The 19,736-nt window shown below is 39.7% G+C and overlaps 1 protein-coding gene across 2 annotated transcripts; it reads left to right on the top strand.

Moving 5' to 3' along the window:
- The first annotated feature begins 137 nt into the window (after window positions 1-137).
- On the top strand, window positions 138-19,098 carry LOC133883368 (transcription initiation factor TFIID subunit 1-like). 2 transcript variants are annotated; one of them, XM_062322680.1, is made up of 21 exons: window positions 138-603; window positions 1,196-1,308; window positions 2,371-2,433; window positions 2,517-2,559; window positions 2,737-2,988; window positions 3,544-3,656; window positions 4,264-4,432; window positions 5,298-6,306; window positions 7,532-7,734; window positions 7,933-8,170; window positions 8,594-8,930; window positions 9,741-9,947; window positions 10,055-10,147; window positions 11,818-12,024; window positions 14,332-14,535; window positions 15,097-15,580; window positions 15,656-15,834; window positions 15,947-16,066; window positions 16,555-16,608; window positions 16,703-17,653; window positions 18,448-19,098. In XM_062322680.1, the coding sequence occupies exons 1-21, from the start codon at window positions 552-554 to the stop codon at window positions 18,805-18,807; spliced, it is 5,451 nt and encodes a 1,816-aa protein (XP_062178664.1). In that variant the 5' UTR covers window positions 138-551; the 3' UTR covers window positions 18,808-19,098. The 2 variants fall into 2 exon arrangements, with proteins under 2 accessions (XP_062178664.1, XP_062178663.1); XM_062322679.1 differs by having other exon boundaries at window positions 4,261-4,432.
- The last annotated feature ends 638 nt before the right edge of the window (window positions 19,099-19,736 follow it).

Below are 19,736 nucleotides of genomic sequence, written 5' to 3'. Positions count from 1 at the left end.
GCCTCTCATTATGGGCCGAGTCGGTTCCCGCAGAAGCAATCACGCAAGCTCCTCGCGGACTCGGCCTGGCCGGCCCGACCCGGCCCGCCACCTTGGCGCCGACTCGCCGCCCCCCCCCCCCCCTGTCGGCGCCGACCCCGGCCTCTGCCCTCCACTCCGCTCTGCCTCCCCATCTAGCTCCCCGCGCCCCCTCCCCTACGCGCCGCCGCCATCGCCAGATCGCAGCGCCGCGGCCCTCATCGGCACCGGGAACGAAGCAGGACGCCGCCGCCACCCTCACCGACCTCGCGGTTAGGGATCCGCCCCCACGTGACGAAAATCCTGGGGGGAGTCGCCCTGTCTCCCCCACCGCCTCGGCGTTTGGCCTCGTCTTTTCCGCTCTGCCTCGCGATTTTTATTTAACTCGCTCCAATCAGGCCCCGGCGACTCTCGGGTTCGCGAATTCCCGCACCGATTGGGGGTTTGAGGGCGCCGTGGTCTAGGGTTTGTGGCTTCTGGTGTCGTCGCGGGGGCGGGGAGGCGGTGGTGGTAGGGCAGCGGCAGCCGCTGCCATGAGCGACGCCGAACGCCACGACGACGAGAACCCGACCACCAGCGCCGCAGGTGAACTCGATGCCCTGGAGCTTTGTCACCGTCCCGATGAGATTTTGGTTTGGTTTTTGGTCCTGGTGCGAGTCGATCGCCGGTGCCTAGGATTGTGAATTGCTGCAACGCTCGGAGTTCTGATGTTAATTGTGATTCTGTTGGGGGTGCTATGGTTGGGTGCGTGTTTGCTGTGCTTTGTGCTGTAAATTTTGGTTCCTGGTCACGAATGAAGCTGAAATTCTTTTAGGCTTAAGAGTTCGGTAATGATTATCTGCTTTATTTTTATGTTGTCTTGCAACTTCAATTTTAGCATCTTGCTGCAACCCTTGTAACGGTTAGCGTCTCAAATTCAAAAAATAAATAAAAATGAATTGGTTGTGAGATTCTTGGTGTTGTATTTTTTTTTTAAATGGACTCATGTAAGCTGTTTTTTTGGGAATGCACCATATAATTATTATTTGGAATCTTGAATTTTCATAATAATTGCAGTAGGTTGCGCCGAAACTGGATTTATCGCAAGTTACATACAAATGATGAAATGCTGGTTGAAGCTAATACAAATTTGTTTGACTAATCCCATCCCTACTTATTACCGTTGTCATCTTTGCAGATGATGACGATGATGAGGATTATGAGGAACCTGGTGGAGGGAATCACTTCCTGGGGTTTATGTTTGGCAATGTAGATGATTCTGGTGACTTAGATGCTGACTATCTTGATGAGGTAAAGACTTTTTAATTGCTGTTTTTTTGACAGGGTAACCTCTGTATTTTTGTTGTTTTGGTCCTGTTATTTTCATGTCCCTGCCTCTAGCAGATGTCATGCAGCGACAGATAGTTTTTTGAGTATATCTATGTGCCAGATGTTAGTAAATGATGCATGTAGGCTTTTATGGAAAATTTATTCCCAGTTTGTGATTGATGTGCTGTGCTGCCGCTGCCATGCACCGTGGAATCTAGTTTAATTAGTTACAGAAATCTTTAGTATTTTCAGTAAGATTTTGCTGTTATGGATCCTGAATAGATGCTTCTAACTGCTACATCTAAAATTAGAAAAAATGCTTTGAAAAGCCAACTGTAATGCCAAAAGGATCATGTGGACGTGTGTGCTCCTTTAGGGGTATACCTGTATTTGGACTATTCTTCCTCTCTTTAATACAAAGATACACAACTTTCTTGCGTGTTCGAGAAAAAAAGGACCCTTTGCACAATGTGATATTGTTGTTTAGCATGGATTTAGAAGTCCTATCTTTTCATCATCAATTCATCATACATTTTATTCTTTTGACGTTCTCATTTGTGTGGATCCGTCTCTCTCTGATGGGGCCAGCACTTTCCCATTCATTAAGAATTTGATACACTTTAGCTTTATTTGCAGTGGTTTTTTTTCTTCATATTTAGCATTTTGATCTGTGCGATTTATATTTTAGAGTGCTCTGATTCTTGATAAGAACCAGCATTACGTAAACTAATCGTATTCCACCGGTAGAGTTAAATTGAATAAAATTCCAAAAACGATAAGATAGGGTATATGTTATCTACTAACAGTTTCTCAGTTCATGTATTGTAATTTTCTCATAATTTGTATGGAATTAACAGTCCTTACTCCTTAGTTGGACTTCAGGAAATTTGACCATAAAGAAGTCAGTTGTGGAACCTAGGGGGTACTTGTCTTGTATGATTTTCCGTTGAATCTTTCTGCAGGAAAACAGTACTCTATCTTGTTGTTTGTATTATGTGATTCGGATGTTGCATTTTTTTACTTCTATTTTGTTTGATTTATCAGGATGCAAAGGAACATCTTTTTGCACTGGCAGACAAGCTTGGTCCATCCTTCAAAGACATTGATGTATGTTATCTTATGATTATAGTTAACTTTACTTGCCTATTTCGTTCACAAACAAGTTAATGCTGGGTCGTTTGCTAATATAGCTAATCAAGTCTTCTCCAGCACCAACTGATCCTTCTGAGCAAGGTTAGTGACATCTCAGCGTTTCCCGATAAGCTACATGAACGATTTTTGTGGGTTGTTCACCGGGCACAGTTTGCCAAGTATCCATTATTTTCTGCTGTTTCTGACAGCCTTGTTCTGTTCTTCCATGTCTAAAGATACACAATAGTTGACACCGGATCTTTTTTTTCTGTTATGTAGACTATGATGAGAAGGCAGAAGATGCTGTTGATTATGAAGATATTGATGAAGAATATGATGGACCTGAAGTTGACGCAACTACAGAGGAAGACAATGTGTTGTCCAAAAAGGATTACTTTTTGTCAGCTGCAGTGTATGCATCAGTCAATAGTACAGTTTCAGTGTTTGATGAGGAGAACTACGATGAGGATGACGAACCACCCAATGATAATGAGTCTCCTGGTCATAATGCTGTGCAAAATTTCTCTTCAGGTGATACAGGACCATGTGCCTAATTGTTTTCATGCTTCATTTTTTTAATATTAGCATTCATTCCATTTCTTACCACTTCTTGGCTCTAATGCTACCCCTGATATTATTTCTTCCAATTACCTATTATAAATGCTTTGTGGCTTGGCACATTTTTTTGTCTGCAATTGTATTTATTCTCGTGGTGTGCCTGTGCTACTTTTCCCCTTCTGTTGGTTCGGGCAAGCATTGCTGGTAGTGGTCAAGTTTGTTCCAGATCTAACTCTAATTAAACCTAAACCGAAGACTTGACCATCCTTTTTAATGTTTTTCTTTGGTGGTCACAGACTCATAGTTTGGCACAAACTTCACTTTTAATGATTGGGAACTAGTGAGAATATTGTGTAACCTTTTTGTTAAAGCATTGTGCACACAACAATTAGTTTCAACCGTGAGTACATGTTTGAATATAAATAGATCAGTCATCTGTTGGATCTAACACATCAAAGTTTCAGCCTAAGTTCATTTGTTTTAGCTAACTGTCATTGTTCTCATTTCCCGTAATCTATTTGGATATAGTATCGACGGAGCAACTGGATTTGGCAACCTCAAGAGATGAACTTGCCTTAGAAAAGATTGGCTCGTTATCACACCCAGAAGAAAGTATGGACTTTGAATATGAAGTTTTGCAGGTATTACAAAGCATGGACCTTGAACTTAGAATTGCATGGCAGCTTTAGTTAGTTTTTTTGGTTGAAGGCTATCAAAGTATATCTGCTGAGTCTGGGAAGGAAAACTGCCTGCAGAGCTTGATGAAACTTAGTTTGGGAAAGTTAGGGTATGTTTGGTTCCTTTGCCCACCCTTTCCTAGCCTTGCCTAGCAAGACTAGAGGACAAACAAGCATGTTTGGTTCCTTTGCTTGGTTCGAATTTGGGCAATGTGAGCAAGGATTTCCTTGCTTTTGAGGGAGAGCCAAATTGGCTCTCCTCTTCTAGCAAGGTTTGCCTTGCCTAACCTTGCCATGCAAAGCTAGTGGGCAAAGAAACCAAACATATCCTAAACATACCCTTAATTAGGGGACACTGCAAATTTCTTTAATTGTTTACAGACACTGGGGTCGTGGTGACAAATGGGGTCAGGCTCCACATTCCAGTGAGCACCAGCTCCTTTTATCAAATTAAGGCACTGTTTGTCACCTTAAGCCAATTGACCTACCCTTTTTCCATTCTTAGATCTGTAGTTGTCTCATAATGATCTATGTCTTAACATCATTGGCTTACTCGTTTCTAATTAAGCAGAATGAAGTGGGCACCGAAGAAGGTCAACTCGAGCCTGAAAGTGCGACTTCCCTCCCTGTTTTATGCGTAGAAGATGGGAATGTGATCCTGAGGTTCTCTGAAATTTTCGGTATCCAGGAACCTGTAAGAAAAGTGAGGACAGATCACCATAAACGACCAGTGAATAAAGGTATTCTGCATTTTGATTGCAAGAAAAAAGTCCAAAAAATACCCTGCTTCCCCATATACTGTGGATATATAGTGGGTAACTGAAGGGTATTACCTGAAAGTAACGGTCACTTTAAAGTTCAAACGTACTTATCCTTACTGCTTTTGGGTTGTCCAATTTGAGATAAAGAAATTTAGCTGTCACTGGCTATGTCGACAGTGTGTGTGTGTGTGTGTGTGTATAACTACAGATCTGATATCCAATCTATATCATTTTGTTTGAGAGCAAGTATTTAATTTGCTTAACAGTTGGTTTTATAAAAATTGGCACTTCTGACTGCTTGTAGTTATTACAGTGTTATTGAACTAGGCCTATTAAGCCAAAAACAAATGCTGCATGGGAGGACTATGCGCCTTCATTGTTCCAATTATTGTAAATAGGTTTAGCTAGTCATGTGGATAGACGAGCAATTTATTGGCTTATTGCTTACAAGGCCTTTTAATTGATTGGTGTTAAGAAAAAGTATGAATATGTGGACCTAATCTGCATCTATATAACTTCTCTTTTGATCAGTTGACCCTTTTTGCAGCACAAGCCATCGTTGACATATTATTATCGCTTAATTTTCAACCTATGTGCATGAAAAGGATGTATTAGATCTTTGTTTCGCTGCTAGATTGGTGTACCTATATAATTACAAATTTTAAATTTCAAACTGTGTTCACGGGGAGGTTCTGTATACTCACCACAAGGTGGGGTGACTGAGCAAATACCAGTTACCAGCTTGTAGAATGTTGGGCATTAATATTTTATTATGGAAGTTGCTCCTGGCCAAAATGTTTGAATGTATCTAATGTCTTATTTGTCTGGTTGTAATTGCTTCCAGAGCTCCAGATCACAAATGTTGCTGACATTGTTGAAGAAGACGAGGAATTGTTTCTCCGAAGCACCATTCAAAATTTCTCAACTTTGAAGCATATCCATATGAATGAAGATTTTGTTGGGAGTGACAGTGATGAGTCAATTTCTGATGTCACTTTAAGGCTAAAGGACTCATGTCTTTCTGAACAACCAATGAAAGATGCACATAAGGATATTCGTACTGTTCATGGATCTCCAGTTTGTCCTGATTTTTATCCACTTCAGCATGATGATTGGGAAAATGCTATTATTTGGGATAATTCACCGGCAACTGAAAGTCAGCCTTGCTTAGAAAGCTGTGTAATATCTGAAGAGAGCGTGGACACTCACGGTGACGACCAGGCTAAGGATTATGGCCAGGCCTCTGGGTGCTCTGATATTCAGAGTAAAATTCATGGTTCCCCAGTAATAAAAGAGCCTTATGGTTGTACAGAAATGCCTGCTCCAGCTAACTACCGTTTCCCTGGGAATAATTACCCTCCATTGACAAAGGAGGATAACTTAGACCACATAGAACTAGATAACTTAGATGAAACAGTTAAAATTGATACCATGCAGCGTTTAAACAACTTGTGTTTACTGAACAGGGAATTATTAGATGGATCATGGTTGGATAACATAATTTGGGAACCCAGTGAGGATACTCCAAAGCCTAAACTGATCTTTGATCTCAGAGATGATCAGATGCTTTTTGAGATTCTAGATGAAAAGAATGTGGATCACCTCCGCTCTCATGCTCGTGCCATGATTGTTAGTCAGTCAATGAAGACTTCAACATCAACAGTGGAGAATTTTGACAATCAAGCAAAGACATTGAGTGGCAGATTCAACATCTCCAATGACAAATTTTATTCTAACAGGAAGATGTCGCAGCAAGCTAAATCTCATACCAAAAAACGTGCTTTAATGGGCATAAAGGTGGTGCATTCTGCTCCAGCTCATAAGCTGCAAACCATGAAACCAAAATTGAGCAAGTACGAGCCCTCCCCTCAAATATGCCAAATTGTGAATATCCGCATCTATGATTTCTCATCTTCTATCGTCTTAACAAGCCTGTATTTAAAATCTTTGATGCTTTCTACTGTTACGTTGTTACTCCATTGTGGTGACCAGAATTGCAATGGATTAATTGATAAATATACGAGGCATCAGTACAATCAAGTATATATTTTTTATATATATCTTTTTAATTGAAAAATGTGACTTAGAGTCTTTATGGGTGATATCCACTCAAGAGAACAACTGGCAGTACTGTTGTTTTGAGGAAATATTTCTTCTAACTATGGATTTGGATACCCTGTTATAGTTTTCACCCCAAGTTTTGGGTTAGTACAACTGGGCTCTGTAGTCTATATTGCTGTTTGATGATGGTGATAGTTGTGCTCCTGTTCATATGATGTAGGAACAAAACAAAATACAACTTCAGAACTTGAAAGTTTGGACATGAAGTTATAATTCTAGTCACATGCATTGTCACTGTGAGAATATCTGCAAATTTTCCAGTGGAAATATTTGGATCCAGTGTTTACAGTCTTTCGCTATAAGGATCCTTGGATCATAATGTAGTATAAGAGATAGTGCTCAGGGTAAGGGTTGCACATCAGAAGGGGGGAGACAAACAGACTTAGCAGGGGTAGGAGATATATGATACTTTGTTCTTGCTTCGTTCACTAGTCTTAGTCTCTTAGACATATGCTTGTAGTCTAAGAGGTAAGATGCTAACAACTGAATGTAGTTAAGAGTAAGATGGGAGCTAAATGTTCTGCTGGAGTATGGCATGCTGAATCATCGTGCAGTACTGTTTCACTCCGTGAACAGTACCGTTAAGCATGGCTCTGGACAATGATCAATATATTATGTGTATCTTGACACTTCTAACCTTGGTTATATTTACAAGTGTTCTACTGAAGCTTTAGGGTATGTTTGGTGTCCTTGCCCAACCTTGCCTAACCTTTCTAGTGGGCAACGAAATCCTTGCTAGCAGAGGATAGCAATTTGACTGTCCCTCAAAAGCAAGGAAATCGTCACGCACCTTGCCCAAAATTTGCATGCTTCCCCCTTGGCAAGGGATCCAAATTTGCATGCTCCCCCCTTGGCAAGGCAACCAAACATCACCTTAGTTGTCCCACTACACTCTATTATTTACAGTTCTTTGTCTGCTACATCTCTAATAATTTGTTGTCGATCAACTTTGTGCAGTAAGGAAATCGCAAACTTTCATAGACCAAAAGCAAAGTGGTATCCACATGAAAATAAAATTGCTGCTCAACTGCAAGGGGCTGTTCGTAGCCATGGGCGAATGACTGCTATACTTATGACTTTGGGAGGAAAAGGATTCAAGCTTCTGGTCAATGCAGAGGAAACTCCGGTGTCTGTCATATCAAAAGCGTCGAAGAAGTTAGGCTAGTATTCATTTACTATCCCGTTCCTTTTGCTTATTTTTCTTTATTTGGGACATTCATGTGCCGCTTTCTATTTGTTTCTTGATTGGTTGTTTGCCAATACATCTTCTGTGTAATTTAAGCACCCTCCCCACAAATAAACAAATGACCATTTAATCCAGTTTTAATAGTTTCCTTCGATGCCTTAACTTTATGCAGATTTGAAGCCTTCTGAGAAGATCAAATTGTTCTGTTCTGGAAAAGAGCTTCAGGATGACATCTCGTTAGCTATGCAAAATCTTCGACCAAATTCTATTCTGCATGTTGTTCGCACTGAAGTAAATCTATGGCCAAAAGCACAGAAGTTACCTGGTGAGGACAAGCCTCTACGTCCTCCTGGGGCATTCAGGAAAAAAGCTGACTTGTCCGTTAAGGATGGACATGTATTTTTAATGGAGTAAGTCCAATTTATTTCCCTTCATATAATGGAAGTAGTAATTGCAATTATCTTTTAGATATGTGACTTCGTACAGGTGCAGATTTATTGAAATATTTAGTTGCTGGTTCAGCCAAGTGTTGAGCATAATATTAGTATGTGCAATGTTGCTATTTGGTTATGTAAAATGTGCATATGATTTACTTTTCATTATGGATTTTCTGTTAATTATTGTAGCACACGCGCTAGTAATCGTTTAATGCAGATACTATGAGGACAGATCTCTGGTACTTTATTTTTGGAATATATTACTGCTAGTTTAGCCAAGTGCTTAACAATATGTTAGCATGTGCAAGATTATTTTGGTATGCATGTGGGCGGATTTTGATTATGTAATTTTGTTCACTATAGTAATACATATGTTATTTATTGCTTTGAATGCAGATATTGTGAAGAGAGACCTTTGTTACTTTCGAATGCAGGAATGGGAGCCCGACTCTGTACATATTACCAGAAAACTTCGCCTGCTGATCAGACAGCTACATCACTGCGAAACAGCAGTGATGGACTGGGTACAGTGCTTGCGATTGATCCTGCTGACAAATCTCCTTTTCTGGGAGACATCAGTTCTGGGTCCCATCAATCTTGTATTGAAACAAACATGTACAGGTCACCTATATTTCATCATAAGGTTGCGCCAACTGATTATCTTTTAGTTCGATCGGCCAAAGGGGTGCTTTCCCTTCGTCGCATTGACAAGCTATATGCTGTTGGCCAACAAGTAAGCTCTGGTGCCCGAAATACTGTATTCTGTATCAGTAGTATGTGCAATTTTGCCAACCCTTTTTTATCTGCTGTTTGTCCGAATACATCCAAGGAGAAACTAATTATGATGTGTTTGCTGGATACTTTGCAGTATTGCGTTGCAGACCATTTTCTGAAATATTCATTGTATTATTTCGGGGTTTGATTTGTATAGTTTTAGTGGGACCTGTAGCGAACATAGCTGGAAGAATTTGACTAGGGCTTTTCTTGCCTTTTTTTTTTGTGAAAAGGGGCTGTATGTTTCTTTGTTGTAGTGATAGGAATGTGTGATCGCTCATTATGCTTTTTCATCATTTTATTTTGATTTGGACATGGAAATTCATACTGTATTATTGATAGGGATCTGCTACAAATTCAATAATCTAGTGTGTTGTTTTGCTCTTAAAAGTTGCATGTTCAGAAGCTGCTTTGGTGCCATTTTGGCATGGCACACACTTGCTTTTTGAAAGACCCTACTTACTGGCAGTGTTGCCATTTGGTGATGAACAACAATACATGAGAACATAAACACCTATTAATATGACTTGAACATGGATTTTGATATATTTCTGTGTAAAAATTTGTAGAAATCATGTTCCATTATATCCACTTTCTTTATCAACGAAATGTAAATGGTACTCCTTGAGTTCTTGTTGGCCCTCGAAATCCTTTATTGCTAGAATAGTACATTACAAATAATTCGTCAGCGTCATTATTATAGAAACTGATCTGTTTGGGACAAGTCTTATAATTTCATCCATAACATGATAGTTGTGTTCTCCTGCAGGAACCTCATATGGAAGTATTTTCACCAGGGACAAAAAATGTGCAGAATTATCTTCTAAATCGAGTGCTTGCATATGTTTATCGTGAGTTTCGTGCTAGGGAGAGGCCTGATGTTATTCCTCAGATTCGAGCTGATGAGTTACCCATTCAAAGTCCTCTGACAGAAGCTATTGTGAAAAAACGATTGAAGCATTGTGCAGATTTGAAGGTTAGATGTCTATCGCAAATGTTGTTACTCATGTTGTTGTATCTGTACATCTTTTAATTTTGCGGTTTTGATTTAACTAGAATTAATGCTCTCACTTTTTTTTACAGAAAGGACCAAAGGGACATATATTTTGGGCACAAAGACCTGATTTCCGGGTTCCATCAGAGGAAGAACTGAGAAGACTATTGACGCCAGAAAGTGTGAGTTTCTTCAAATTACTGTTGCACTTGTGTTGATCAACTGTTTCCTGATGACAACTCTTATCCCTCAAGAAAATTTGAGTGGTGATCACATTGCACTGGCTATATAAGGATTACCAGAGTGGTCGATTACTTACTCCCTACATTTCCAAATATATAAGGCAACAATTCCTGGTGCATACATTAATGAAATAATGAAGCAGAAAAGAGAAGAAAAACTGGACCATGCTATCCCTGTTAGGGATGATCTATTGGTTAAATTTCTTCCTTCTCTCTTGATGCTAATTCAAGAGCTAGAAGTGGAAGAAAAAGCATTATTGCAACTTGAGATTTGAGTGCATGCCCTCAGTTTTGATAGAAGTACCAATGAAGAGTAGGCCTTGTATTCCCAAACAGAGGGAACGGTAGCAAGTTTATTTATGATAGTTCTAGTAAATAAATATGGTTTCCATCTAAAAAAGGGTTTCAGTTTCAGCACTCCTGTATATTTCAGAATATTCATTGGGTAGTGATAGTAGATTGCATTTGAGGCCCCAAACTTGTCTTACTTCTGTGGGTTTTTGTGCATTGTGGCTGGAATTCCTGGCGCTTGTATTTAGATTAGGGGATGAGGTGGAAGACATGTCTTTCCGCAAAGTGCTTAACAGGAAAAGACGGTCATGCTTTTATCTTAAATAAGATTAAATGTGGTGTTGCAAGCAGTGGCTGATGAGGGTGCTTTGTGGTGTGCTGTTGGAGCTCCACACCAGGGTAGACTAGGAGTAGTTGTTCCTAGATCTTGCATAGGTCACTCCAAAACCGTTTGTGGCGCGAGTGTAACTTTCAGTTCTGGGTGCGTTCGGTGTTGAACGTCGTACTCTCTTCTTCTTTAATGGAACGACATGTAGCTCTCCTGTGCGGTCGAGAAAAAAAAGTTTTTAGTGGATGGCCATGGTAATCCCCTCATCAGTTTTAACGGCTAGAACATTTATGATGATGTATCTTTACAGGAATGCGTGGTTGGGGGTTAACCATGAAGTTTGTAAGATGCGGCATAGATTCTTAAGAATTTTAATATGTTAGGTCCTTCAGCTTTCTTATATGTGACACTTAGGGTCGTTTGTCTTGCCAAATGACTGATCGAATGCAAGGACCTAATGACACATTTAAGCATGTCGTGGATCTAAACCATGGCTTTCCACATTATTTTTCATTATACTAATTGACTGATGCACCTAATTGTGCAACTAAGAAAGCTCATGGACAATTTGCTGGGTACCATCGCAGAAATCACAAAAGTTGGAAAATACCACTGGTCTGAGGATGACATGTGGGCCCTAGGCCCATATGTTGTCCTCACAGATGATGGTTTTTTCCAATATGGGCACTTTTGTGATGGTATCCACCTAATTTTGCCAATATACTTACTTTCTTGAATTGCCAAAAGCTTGAGATTGTGCTGTTACTGAAAGGTTGGAAAAAAGATGCATCATTAAGTTGACTCAAAATATGTTTTTTTTAATTCTATTTGAAAGCAAAACTGCCGAAGTAATAAGGATATTTATTCTTCGAAGGGTACCTTACCTTGTTCTTTTTAGCTTTGGTGTTTAATAACAGTATTTCTTTTTCTTATCTGAAAAAATCGCCATGACTTTCTATTGAGTTTATTTCAACTAACCGCCGTTCTTCAGGTCTGCTGTTTTGAGAGTATGCAAGCTGGTCTGTATCGTCTCAAGCGCTTAGGAATTGTGAAGCTTACTCAGCCTGTTGGACTGGCTTCCGCCATGAATCAGCTTCCTGATGAAGCTATTGAGCTTGCTGCTGCATCGCATATTGAGAGGGAATTGCAAATCACTAGCTGGAATCTTACCAGCAATTTTGTTGCTTGTACTAATCAGGTACTTATGACTTTTTACTCATTTGATCAGTGAGCCAGAACAACATTATTATTCATTTAATGCCAGTTCGTTGACCTAAATCCAAGTGCTGTTCATAGAGACTGCAGAGTAGTTGATGTGCTCTATGTTTAGACTACAGATAACCGTCACATTCATTCTTTCCTGAATTAATATTTGGGAGATAAGGGACACTATTTGTTATAAAGAAACTTGTAAGTGGGAATGGGGATCTGATTCTAGAAGGGCTTTTTGGGTGCACAGAGAATGAGCAGGAGCAGGATGCCAGGATCCTAGTCCATTCCCTGGGGTAGTTGTGGCCTGTGGAATATTATCCCCTCCCTGCCAGTTGGTTTTTGGATGCAACATGGGCCAGAAAAACCCATCCCAATCCACAGGGATCTCCTCCAGCCCATGAAGATAAACAAACCTCCTAATGGAAAATTGTATATTTCACTAAACAAATGGAAAGCTGTATATTACACTAAAAAATGGAAAAATTTATATATGTTGAGATGGGTAATTTTGATTCTGTTTGGACGGTAGTAACAATGGATCTAGTGTTGCAGGAATCGTAGAGGGGGTTGTGGGATATAGTCATATAGATTCAATCTGCTTAGATATCAACTAAATTTGCGTGTCTTGTAGTGAGCCAGTTCACATTATTCAATTTCCATGGTGTGTAGTTATTCAAAAATAAGGTTGAAGTGAACTTTGGAGATTTTGGTCAAAATACAAAGATATGATTTCTTTTGGAGTGCTGCTGGGTGTATAACTGCTACTAGTAGGGTATGGGCTATCCTATCAACTATCAAACCTACACCCAATACAATTTGGACCTCCATTACCCACACGCATTAGAAAGTGGATATGCCCAGTACAGGGTACCTGGCAAGAGAGATGGAGGCATAGAAAGGCAAATAGAGAGATGGGGGAGAGATCGAGGGAGGGGAACGGGAATACTGAGGGGAAATAGAGACCCGTAAAGTGAGGGGGGGGGGGGGGGATGGAGGGAGGGGGTGAGAGGATAGAGATTGATTAAGATGAGGTAGGTTAGAAGTGGGAGAAACATGAGATTGGGGGGGGGGGGGGGGGGGTAATGCAAAACCCCTCTCAAAAGTCACTTGGATTTTGACTTTCCTCCCAGAAGTTGTTTTGTTGCAAACCCCCCCCCCCCCCCCCAAATGTTCGGCTTTGTTGCAAAAACACCCCCAAAAATTCAATTTTTTTAAAAAAAAAATCACAAAAAATTCTAAAAAAACTAGAGACAATTCTAAGACCTTTTGTGATTTTTTTTTAAAAATAATATCCTTTGCATCATATTTCATGGAGAGGAAGTTTGAAAAAAAAAAGAAAAACGTGCAGCTCATTTATTAATTCGAGTTAAATGCATAGTTAATTATTTACTAATCCAAAAATCATGAAACAAAATTTTTCAGTGTTCTTACATGATCCTCTATCTTCTAAAAATACATGAAATCTTGAAATAGTTATTGTAACGTGTAGGATTGAGTAAATGTGTTGCAGATAGATTAATTCATAACTAATCCATAACACCCACAAAATTAGTGAAACCACTTTTATTAGTTTACTTAAACAATGATTTGTGTTGGAAAAATAATGGTAGACATGACAAAGTTAAAATAACATGAGTTAATAAATGAGCTGCACATTTTTCTTTTTTTTTCCAAACTTCCTCTCCATGAAATATGATGCAAAAGATATTATTTTTGAATTTTTTTTTCACAGAAGGTCTTAGAATTGTCTCTAGTTTTTTTTTTGGGAGGGGGGGGGGGGGGGGTTTGCAACGAAGCCAAACTTTTGGGGGGTTTTTTGCAACAAAACTTCTGGGGGGGGGGGGAGTCAAAATCCAAGTGACTTTTGGGGGTGGGGGGTTTGCATTTTTCCCATTTTGGGGAGGAGAGAACAAATGAAGTAGATAAATCAGTATAGAAAGAGAAGGGAGGGGTCACCCATCTGACTTTGCCCCCTCTCCCCTGTCAGCTCAGGCAGCAACATCCATAGCAGCGCTGCAACCAGCTCCATTGGCTCTGCTGCTACAGAGAGAGGGAGAGATGGAGGTTTAGAAAAAAAGGTTTATCAGTAGTGTTTGTATCTGGGCAAGGTTAAAGGATACCCACTGTCAGTCCTAGCTTGGTGGGTTATGTATGTTTGAATGCATGGGCATTTATGTCTTTCTCTAAACGGTAAATGTAGAGATATGTTGTTAATTTTCTTGTTCTATAGTCTATACTTGTTTATTGTTATATTTTCCTCAAATTTTAATCTAATTTCCTTTGGTTTGTGCAGGACAGAGAAAATATAGAAAGATTAGAAATTACCGGTGTTGGCGATCCATCTGGTCGTGGGCTAGGATTCAGCTATGTGCGAGTAGCACCAAAAGCACCTGCCTCCAATTCAACGCTCAAGAAAAAGTCAGCTGCTGCAAAGGGTACCACTGTAACTGGAACTGATGCTGATCTCCGTAGGTTGAGCATGGATGCAGCCCGAGAGGTACCATCAAGCCTATTGATTTATTAATAATATACACAGGAAACATTGCCTGGCATTACAGGTGTTTGCATGCCTTAATATCATGGAACATGCTTCAGTATGAACTTATATGTGTGTATTAATATTTGATAGTCTTTGACATTCTTATTTTTGCGGGTACGAAGAGAGACTCACGTGGATCCTAAAAAAGGAACACTTCTTCCATACAATGAAAACAGTTCTTGTTTACCAATATAGTGTTGCCTGTAAAAATGACAGTTGGGATCTATTCCCACAAGCCATTGTGGTATTTTGGCATTGTGACTTCCACTATTAGTGTCGAAGCAGATCTCTCATGCTGCATAAAATTGTCAAGTCACTTCTATGATCCCTTCCATTCATTTATTATAGTGTATGTGTGATACTCATTGAAAATTAAAATGTGTGAATTTAATACGGTAATTTTTTCATGGAGAGAGAGAGAGCTGTAATGTTTGGGTGAATCCTGTGTTCATATATTATCAAAATTTTTCTTTATAATTTATGCACTAACATTTGCCACTAATGTACTGCTATATATAGTTGCTTCTGAAATTTGGGGTTCCAGAAGAGCAAATTGATAAATTAACAAGGTGGCATCGGATTGCTATGGTGAGGAAGCTGTCAAGTGAGCAAGCTGCATCGGGAATTACTATTGATGAAATTCCTGTTAGTAAATTTGCACGTGGACAAAGGATGTCTTTTCTGCAGCTTCAGCAGCAGACTAGGGAGAAATGTCAGGAAATTTGGGACAGACAAGTTCAGTCACTTTCAGCTATAGAAGGTGATGACAATGGCAGTGACACAGAAGCTAACAGTGATCTGGATTCATTTGCTGGGGATCTTGAGAACTTGCTAGATGCAGAAGAATTTGACGATGAAGATACTAGTAAAGCAGACCTGAGAAGTGATAAAGCAGATGGAATGAGAGGACTTAAAATGAGAAGGTGCCCTACTCATGCTCAAATTAATGAGGAAATTGAAGATGATGAAGCAGAAGCTTCTCTGGCAAAAAAACTGCTTGAAGGTAGTTATTTCCTTTTATGTTTTGCTTTGCAAAAACTAACTTAGTGCTTATGATTTATGTTTTCTTATGGTGCAGACAATGGTAATGATATGAAGAAAAAAAAGCAGCCTGTGGAATTGACAAATTTTGGCACCTCTCTATATAATCAAGGTGCCAATAAAATGAAGCAGAGTAAAACTGGACAAATGATTAAATCATCTGGTTATGCTAGTGCATTGACCCCAAAGGAGAGCACGCAAAGAGAAGCAAAAGAGGTATTACTCTGAAGTTCTGGACCTGCTCTTGGTTGCCTTGTCTCTTACTTTGATTTATTGTTATACTGGCAGAAACAAACTGTAATGAGGTTATTCATGTTACTGCATGCAGGCTGAAAATTCTTTTGCTGATGGTGGTTTGCCCTCAAAACTAAAAACGAAGGTGAGATTCGATGCAAATGATGTTGTTCTAGTTAAGAAGAGAAGTGCTCTAGGAAAGGATGGACTTAAGGTAAGCCCAGAACCTGATTATGACTTGTGAAGAAGTTCTATCCACGCGAATATTTTTCTTGATCAACTTGAATCAGCCTTTTTCTCCATTTTACTGATTATTGATATTGGACACAACAAGATTTGCTTAACTTGCTCCTATGCTAAGCGTGAATATTATGTTGTACGGGTGTCATTATGATACTGTCGATTATATTGTACTTGTGGTGGTCTCCTTACAATCAGGCTTCACAAAAAGTTTGTGGAGTGCTAATCTAAGTTGAATAGTGGAATTCCAAAGTTTGTATTTAATATGGTGGCAATTCAAGTTAAGTATTGCTGCTGTGCACTAGTTATTTGCTTGCTATCATTCCTATATTAGTGTTAGGTGGGAAGTATGCTGCTAAAATTTAGAACTTTGAACACGTGTGTAAGTTCTACGATTCATGTCGAAGCTGATTTGGTCTTGCTACTGTGGCTCATATGTGGCATGCCTTTTCTTATTTTCAGGAAAAGAGACAGGGTTCAAGGGGGGATACTCTTGTCTGTGGAGCCTGTAGTCAGGTAGGCAGAGTAAAGTGAATTCTTGCATGTGCCCTTCTGAAAAATGTTATTATATTTCATGAGTTCATTTTTTTTTGTCTCTGTTGTTGCATAGCTTGGTCATATGCGGACTAACAAACTGTGCCCTAAGTATGGGGAGGATCCAGAAATGTCAGAAATGGATGCAAATTCAGCTAAGTCCAATCCTCCGGATGTGGTTAGCCATATGCAAACAAAGACACCATGCAAGAGGTTGATAACCAAGGTTTCGTCTGAAGTTACTGAAACTGAAGGACCAGAAGGAATTGAAAAGACAAAATCTGTCCCAGTAAAATTCAAATTAGGGGCACCTGAAAAATCCTTGGAAAGGAACATGTCACTGTCTGGTTCGCTGGTTTCTGATAAACGCATCATGGATGTTACAGACTTTAGATCTACTGGAAAGGCCACTAAGATAATAATACCTAATAAGACGAAGTCTGATGATTATCCTCCTGACACTCCAAAGCCATCTGTTGTATTTCGGCCTCCTGCTGAAGAGAAGGATATACCTCGTAAGAAGATCACCATCAAGCAGCCTAAGGGAGTAGACCAACAAAGACATGTTGAACTTAGGAGTGGTCAGGAGCCCACCAGAAAGACAAGAAAAATTGTTGAATTGTCAAGTTTTGAGGAGAAAAGTAGAGATGATGATCGTTGGTTTGGTGGAGAACCCAGCCAGATGAATTCCTCACATGAAAGGAGGTTGGGTCAGGAGGGGAAAAGAAGGAGCAAAGCCATTATGGAAAATGATAAATCCTGGAGAGATTTCGAAGATCAAAGAGAGATGCTGCAACAGAGGCTAATTGATGCTAGGATATATGCATCGAGGGAGGAAGATCATCAGAAGGCAAAAAAGAAAAACAAGAAAAAGAAAAAACATGAATTCCGAGATGATGACCTACTTGATCAGAGGCCATATAAAAATGACAGAAGGGTACCTGAAAGACATCGAGCGGTAAAACGATCTACTCCAGCTGATGTGATCGAATACGCATCATCCGCGAAACGTCGCAGAGGAGGAGAGGTACACTTTTTTTTCAGTTTTCACTTATACGTTTAATTGGATTATACAATGCTTTATAAATGTTGTATCCAATTATTTCTCTGATCCCGTGTACTAGGAGCGGAACTTGGGGCCACAACTTTGATTTGGTGTAGGTATTGGAGAAGGGGCCAAATAATTGTATTAAATCATCTTTTGCGGTTTTGTGTTTGCATCTGTTTCCTACTTTTGAGAACTGTGCGTAGCCTTTCTCAACTAAACATTCTCACTCGAATGTGTGATATTAGTGATACAGTATTCTCACTCGAAGGAACTGCAACACGAAAATCATTTGGATATTACTCTCTTTGTTTCTTTTATAAGGCGTATTTTGGTTGGACACGGGGATTAAGGAGCGTATGGAACCAAGAGAATGGTTGGGGAAAATGACTATTGTGTTGATGGTGTTAATGTCTTGCCTCGAGAGAATAGCTGTGTGGGTGTTTACTCATAAATGTTGAAGAGATAAGATAGATTAATGAAGGCAAAAGAAATAAAAGACATTAAAAATAAACGCACTCCATATATTTTGAAACAAGATAGCAAGAGTTGTACGCCTTGTATTTTGAAATGGAAGGAGTTTATTCCTGTCAGCTATTTGTTTGGTTATTCTTGCCAATATTTGATAACTTTAAGTGAATTTCTCTTTACAAAGACTGATACAATAGGGGTAACTCACATTGGTACAATTGTTTAAAGGAATAAACTAAATTACTTACATGTTATTTGGTGAACTAGGAATTTGAGCTTAATTAATTGTTTTCGTCCTAATGCAGGTTGAGCTCTCCAACATACTGGAAAAGATAGTTGACCACATGAGAGGAAACACTGCTGTATCATATCTATTTCTTAAACCAGTGACGAAGAAGGAAGCTCCTGATTACCTTGACTTTATAGAGCGCCCAATGGATCTTGGTACAATCAGAGACAAGGTGAGGAAGATGGAGTACAGAAACCGGGATGAATTCAGGCATGACGTAGCTCAGATACAACTGAATGCACACATTTACAATGACAATCGCCATCCTGCCATCCCTCCGCTTGCTGACGCTCTCATGGAGATGTGCGATTATCTTCTTGACGAAAGCGCAGAGCTGCTAGATGAGGCAGAAGAGGCCATTGAGGACATACAATAACTCGATATAGCATTTAGATCTTGCTATGTTCTAGCATAGATGCTATATTTGCTGATCTGTAGGAGGGAAAAAGGTAGTTGTATATCTTTTTTGGTCCTGGCAGTAACATACATGGCATCCAAATCCAACTATTTTACCTTTTTGTTGGTATTGGGAGATGGGAATCCGGATGTGCACAAGATCTAGGTTAGTCGTTGAGGGGTTAGCTGTAACTAATGGCCTCGCTGTAAAAATGTAGAATGTAATTTGTCCATATCCATGGCTTATGTCTCAATAATCTGATGTTCAATATCTGATGTGAATGGCCTCGAGTCTTAGCATCAACCAGTAAAGATGCACTAGGTCAAAGCACGTGCCTGGGAATACCCGGTCTATCTTCTCTCTAGGTTTCTTGCCTGCCTCGTTTATCTGGAGTTCATTTGCTTTGGACCCTGAACATAAAGCTGATGGCCAAGTTTCAATCAATCTGAGATTCTGAAGGGCAAGAATCTTCAACCGTTCGATACGCATCGCTTTGCATCCGTCGTGATCTGGGAAGGTAACATCTTGCTTAATTGGAGGACTGACATGGATTCTAAAGTCATAACTTGTAGCGTGAACGGTCATGTCTAGGCCGGACACAAGTTGTGTGTAACGTTGCGTGAGATGTTGAACGATGTTCATACATTCACTGGGTACTCATGGCGATGTCATTAGTTGTTACTCATGGCTGGTAATGTAGCAGGGCAAGTAATCATCGTTTTAAACAATGTGATACATCCATTTCTCTTACTTGATGGCACAAAAGGATGCAGTATTTTATATCTAGGATGTTGACCCACTACATAAACTATGTACATCAAATACCAGTAACTCTTAAAGGTTCGGTTTGAGATGCTCTCACCAAGTAGTTTCCTACTTGCTCAGGAAGCTTTCAGAATTCGGAAAAC

The sequence above is a fragment of the Phragmites australis genome, chromosome 10, assembly GCF_958298935.1.
Source record: "Phragmites australis chromosome 10, lpPhrAust1.1, whole genome shotgun sequence".
Taxonomy (NCBI): domain Eukaryota; kingdom Viridiplantae; phylum Streptophyta; class Magnoliopsida; order Poales; family Poaceae; genus Phragmites; species Phragmites australis.
The sequence above is the reverse complement of the archived record's forward strand: the minus strand, read 5'-3'. Positions and strand labels throughout refer to the sequence as shown.